The following is a 6195-nucleotide window of genomic DNA, read 5'->3' as shown; positions in this document are numbered from 1 at the left end:
CCACTCTGATTCTAAAATCTAAACTCATGATTTTTTTTTATTAAAATTTTCATTTCTTGACATTCTTCTGCACCTCTGTGCTTTTAATACATCCTGAATCTGTTAAGTGACTCAGGGGAGAGATGGCAATATAGCCTCCCTTCTTATTTTTGTGAGGAATGCTGTGTACAGGATGTGCCCATCATAGCAGATCCCTCAGGGAATTCTGTCTCTCTGAAGGAGTTCACAGTAGTGAAGATTAGTGGTACCCTTTTGATTTTAGCCCAGCCAACGGTAAAATACGTTCATATCAAAGACACAGATGCAGAAATTTTTGTGGCCTATGTGTCCACATTAGATAAGTCACTTGACTGCCAACTAGTTCAAAATAGAGGATTCCCTTAAAACATTAAGTTCTTTTTAAGAAAGGACTTCATTGCATAGGAAACAGAAGTTAGAAAATGAAACCATTCTGGAAAGCAGAACCCTCGTCTTAAATCAATGAAGGATGTCTTTGTAAAAAATGCCATCCAATTTTTTTTTTCATAATGGGAAACATCAACACAGCAAAACAGGATGCAATTTTTCTAAATAAATAAATCAATGATGTGTCAAAAATTAACAGATGAGTTAATATACTTGGTGCTATCAAAACCAGATGGTGCTTCCTAATATTCATCCTGCTCAGTCAATCCCTGAATATTTTCTGGACCATCGGTATATAAAATAGGATGCTGCTATTTGTGATGGCAAACAAAAGCAATCATGCCTGCCAAGCACATACTATAACAGGCAGCATTTCAGCTCTGCTAGACAGAAAGTAATTAGAATGCTTTTAATGTCCAAAAGAATGATGCTGATAGGCCGCCACAGATGTGTAGATTTATGAATATTTATATGGTGGTTTATGGCTGACACTTTTATCAGTTGAAGAAGATAAAATATCTGCCTGACTCAAAAGCTTGACAGTCAGGTTAATAAAATCTCATTAAAGAGAATGACCTATGCAATTATATAGGATTTATTGTAATTCATTTTTGATTGTACTCTGCTTAAAGATGCAATTTCCCATTTCCTGATGCCAAATTTAGGCTGCATATCAAGATCTACATGGGTTTTAACTCTAAGCCTCCCATAGAGGAAAAATATGCGTTTAAAATCATGGTGTATAACCCCTTTTAAGAAAAATTATACTTTTCATGAGATTTTATAAAAATGTTGAAAAAAATCTATTTTTAATCACTTACTTCTTCTCTCAATGGCTTATAGCACTTAATGGCAAATAAGATTCACTTCAACCCTTTCATCTTTTCAGTACATTTACCCTAGACAGTCAGTTATCCTGGACTCACTGCACCACACTGACATTTAACTGTTTTCAGTTTACTAGGTGGCGTGAAACACTACTATCACACTACCATGGGGGTGCAGTAGCCAACACTGAACCCTGCCCCACTCCACATATTTAATGACCCTGGTGAGCAACACAAGCTCATTGGCTTCAAGGTGGCACCATTAGTTCCTCAAAGAACCAATCAGCTCTTCAGGTGGCTGTCCCTCCAACGGCCACTCATCACTATGCCTGTTGAGAAATGGTTTTGTCCATCAATGATTAATGTGACCATAATTTTATGGCTTTTTACCAGAATGTTTTGATAAAAAGAAGAAATTTCTCATCCAATTTCCATGTTCCCAACAAGCGCTAGGCATCCAGGCCCACACTCCAAGCTATCAACCATGCCCCTGAGACCTCACTAAGAAACAAAACCAATAATTAACAACCCCCACCCCCAACAAAACCAGCCTTGAGATAACCTGTAATAAGGGAAAGTTTGGGAGATATCAAAAAAGCCCCTTCACACTTTGACATTCAGTGACACTGATTTCTAACTTGGGACAGAGACAAACTAAAACAGGACAAGAAAAGAAACACTGAGCAAGGTGAGAAGGGAGAAAAACAACAACCAAAATACTCTATAAAGACAGTAAAGAAACTTCCAGAGCAAGAGGGACCATGGAAAGGATGGCAAGCAACTAAGGTTGAAAGAAATAATACAGGGAACAGGGCTGGTCAAAGCAAGTTTAAACTACAGCTTAAAATGGAGATGAGGGGGTAAATTTATAGTATGTGTAAGGAAGTAAAGGTGTCAAGACAGCAACAGGCTGGAAGAGTATGTCATCAAAGATGAGGCAGATAAGGGGGAAAGTTCCCAAGGATGTGGTGGAACCAAGGTTATAAAGGAGTATGCAACTACAGAAAACTCGAAAAGGATCCAAACTGCTGAAAAACGACATGAAAAAGAAAACACTGTGCTGGGGAATCAAATGGGCATGATCAAATAGTAGTATAGAGGCTAGGGCAGGAGAAGCCCAAGTTCAAGGCTAGCCTAGTCTCCATAATGAGCTCTAAGCCAGTCTGAGATACAGTGAGATCCTGTCTCAAAAGCAAACAAGCCAAGTTGTATAGAAGAATCTCAATCAGAGGAACATGGAAGCAGGCAAGCAGCCTGGCAATGAATGCCACAATGGAATATTAGACTAAAGCAACTGAAAAAAAAGAAAATCACCCCATAAACGGTAAGGAAGCCAATGTAAGAGCCCCACTCAAAATGTGTAACATCTCCAAATAACTGAGGGATAAGACAGAACAAGTCTTCACTATAACCTGTAATTAGATTTTCTTTCTCCAAACCAATCCTTCATGTGTCAAAATATTGACAAACAGCACAGTGCTTACCACTGGCACCTATAACTCCTTCAGAGACAATACTCGTCTATTCTCACCAGAATAAAATAAGTCTTAAATTCACTGGTACGTGGAATCTGGGAGGCTCTTAAAAGTGCCATGAAGGAACTTTAGCTCTGATAAGCCCATTAACAAGGCTGTCTCGGGGGGCAGAGGGCCAGACTGGGTGCAGGCCAAAGGCTGGGGCCTCTCTGTTGGCCCACACTCCCAGGAGAGAAAAATCCTCTGGGCGGTCCCCGGCCGGCAGAGACATAGAAATGAGGGTTGTCACACAGGCTGGGTGGGGAGGCAGACTCTGCCACGGAGCCCCCCCACTCCAAAATGTGTACCAGGGTCACGGTTGATCTCCGTGGATCTAGGTGGCCTGGTAATGGCTAGGGCAAGGGGTCGATGGCCAGAGGGTTAGGGAGAGGGAGAGGGGATAAGTGGGAACGGGAGGGGAGAAGGAGGGAGAGACTGAGATTGATTGATAAGGGTGCGCACCAGAGAAACATGAGCGCACAGAGAAAAAGAAACCCAGGAACCCTGAGGAGCCAGAGTGGCCCGCGACAGCGACAGTCTTCAAAGGAGTCCTCCGAGGGAAAGGCTCAGCAGAGGACAGGAACCCGAGAAACAGCGGTGGCAGAAGGGAGGGAAAAGGGAAGTGGGGTGGGAGTAAAGTGAAATGGTGGAGAATAAAAAAGACGTCTCCGCGGGTCCGCCCCAGCCAACCCCCCGCCACATCCCCCGGCCGCCAGCGGTCAGGGCATCCGTCACCCCTGTCCAGCACCTTAGGGGTTCGGCTCCTACCAACTCGAGGCCGCCCACTCTGCCACCCACAGCTCCGGGCCGGCATCGCGCCCCGGAGCCACCTGTTAGGTACGCGCGCCGTCGGAAGCCCGGGCCCGGGGCGCTGTGTGGCCGAGGCGCCAGAAATCTTCCAGAAGTTATGGCCCGAGAGCAGACGGCGTGCGAGGCCTCTGAGGGAGCGCTCAGGCCCCAGTCCCGCCCCCACAGGCCCCAGACCCGGTTCTCAACGCGGTCCCCAGCCACGCCCGCCCCCACAGGCCCCCGGCCCCGTCCTCACCGCGGTCCCCAGCCCCGCCCGCCCCCACAGGTCCCGGGCCCCCGTCCTCCCCGCGGTCCCCAGCCCCGCCCGCCCCCACAGGTCCCGGGCCCCCGTCCTCCCCGCGGTCCCCAGCCCCGCCCGCCCCCACAGGCCCCGGGACCCTGTCCCCAGACCGGCCCGCCCCCACGCCGTGCGGGGCGGGAAAGTTGGGCCCAGAGTTGGTACCTGCGCTGAGCTCCAGGCAAGCGCCGTCGCTACCCGCGCCGCTGCTGCCTGCGCCGGCCGCCGGGCCCGGGCCGTACCTGACGACGGCGGCGAAGGACGACGACGACGAGGCGGCGGGGGAGGCGGGCGGTGGGGCGGGAGTCCTCAGGTGGCTGGGGGGCGCGGCGGGCGTGCAGGACGGCGACGACGACGAGGCGGCGGCGGCGGCGGTAACCCGGCCGGCCGCAGGCGGGTAGGAAGTCTGCGTCGGGAACGGCGGCGGCTCGCTGCTGCTGATAGACACGGCGGCGAGCGGCGCGAAGGGCGGCGGGGGCGGCGGCAGAGGCGACGGCCGCACGGCAGGCAGCTCCAGCAGGGTGGGTCTCTCGTAGCGCTTGGCCAGCGGCCGCTTGCTGGGAAACGTCTTGAGGACGCTGTAGGGGCTGCGCTGCTTGTAGATTTTGGGCAAGCTGGGCCCCTCCTCCGCCGGCTGCATCTGATCCTCCATACCGCGCCTGCGGCCCGGGGACCCGGGGCGCGTGCCCTCCGCGGCCGGCGCGGGGCTCTGAGGGTGGCTCTGCCGCCCTACCGCCCGCTCTGCCCCGCCGCGCGCCGGTGGGAAGGCGTGTGTCTGCGCCGTGGCCGCCGCCGCCGCCTGCCGCCGAGCCTGGCATCTCCGAGCCCCCGCGCGGGGGGCTGCCGCCCGAGCTTTGATTGACAGCCCGCCTCGCCAATGCCTGGAGGGAGAAAGGAGGTAAAGAGCAAGTGTTTAGGGTAATATCTGCTAATGATAATAGGGGCGGGGGCGGGGCCTGGCGCCGCTGTCTGCCCGCGCGCTCCGCGCCTCCGACGGGGTCGTGGGGGGAGGGGAGGCCCAGGGCCCTGGGGGAGGTGGGGGGAGCAGAGACCTGGAGGGCGTCCTGGTGGGAACAGGTGACAGAGCTGGGGTCCCGGGTCCCGGCCACTGCGAGAGTTGGGGACCTCGGCTGTGGGCAGCAGCGTCCGCCGGCTGGGTCCGAGCCTCGGAAGTGAGTTCCTGGCGCCCTTCTGCGTGACCTCCCAACTCTCGGAGTGCCTGGAGGGGGTGGTACCTAGAAGTTAGGGCGGGGTCGCGGGAGTGCAGGGGTGGTACAGTGAGTTCTTCCAGAAGGAAGCTGCGCTCCCCCCACCTGCTGGAAAGAACGTCTTGATGGGCTTGGCACGGGCTGCCGTGTGGTTTGTCTTGCCTTCGGGTCTTACTGTCCCAGGACTGGTAGCCTCTAAACTTAGGTGGAATGTAAAAGCGCGCTAGGCTTTGTGCTTGCATATTATTTGTTCTCCACAGGGGCTGGAAGAGAGTGAGCAAGCGACACCATCATTTCTCCCCATTCTACAGATTTGAAAACCGAGGCCCTGAAAGGCTAAAGGGTATTACCTAAACGCAGACACTGGGGAACTTGTGAGTTGCATGGATAAGTGCAGGTCTTTTGAATTCAAAATAGCTGGGAGACTAGACTGTACAGTTATGGGGCCAAAATAACCCCACACCTCCCCTCTGGGATGGTGACTCCTTTGAACAGTGTTATTTTTTAATGCATGTACTTGCAAAACCAAGGTAGCCTGGGAGCCAACTCCCTGCATTGTCCATACTCCCTGTAGCTGGTGCCCCCAGGGATCTGGGGAGCAAAGAGCTTTGTGCTTTCAGGAGGATCCCTATAAGGTAGGGATCCCTGCAGCCACACTGCAGCAGAGTCCACTCTCCCTATCTCAAATGAAGCGCCTTTCCTTTTGGCCTGTTCCTGTAGCACCCGCTCCCTCCCAGGCTTGGGTTCCAGCCTTGACTCTTCCTAGGCCCTTGATGTATGACCCTCATTTCTCCACTCTGAAGTTCCTTTCCTTTCCAGAGCTTTCCGTCTTTGGGAAAGTGATCCATTTTCTTCCGGGGTTCGGATCTTTGTCCTCTCATTTCCCAGATCTCCCTTTGGAAGAGTTCTGTCTTGCTGGTTCAGTGTCTGTGTTCCTGCACCCCGGATGGTCTCCCTCTCCTTTGCAGGCTCCTCAGATGGTGCTGCGCCCCCCCCCACCATTTATTAGAGATGAAATAAATAATGCCATAAATAAAAGTATTTGGGAGTCCAGGAACTGTCAGGGCTGATTAGGGCATAGAGGACATTTTCTTTCTCATTATGCAAAAGCATTTCATGGGGAAATAAAAGAGGTTTCATTGTAACTCATGCAT

At 52.1% G+C, this 6195-nt stretch overlaps 1 protein-coding gene across 1 annotated transcript in view; it reads right to left on the bottom strand.

Annotated features, from left to right (window-relative positions):
• The window catches only part of Bend4 (BEN domain containing 4), a 37353-nt gene extending 32786 nt beyond the window's left edge, over positions 1-4567 (bottom strand). Inside the window, exon 1 of the mRNA XM_008827212.2 lies at positions 3999-4567. Within this exon, the coding sequence (XP_008825434.1) occupies positions 3999-4485 (487 nt within the window). The 5' untranslated portion in view covers positions 4486-4567. The remainder of the gene's footprint in view (positions 1-3998) is intronic.
• Between the last annotated feature and the right edge of the window lie 1628 nt (positions 4568-6195).

The sequence above is a fragment of the Nannospalax galili genome, unplaced genomic scaffold (genome assembly GCF_000622305.1).
Source record: "Nannospalax galili isolate Female #2095 unplaced genomic scaffold, S.galili_v1.0 scaffold772, whole genome shotgun sequence".
NCBI lineage: Eukaryota > Metazoa > Chordata > Mammalia > Rodentia > Spalacidae > Nannospalax > Nannospalax galili.
This window is presented reverse-complemented; position numbering and strand designations above follow the sequence as displayed.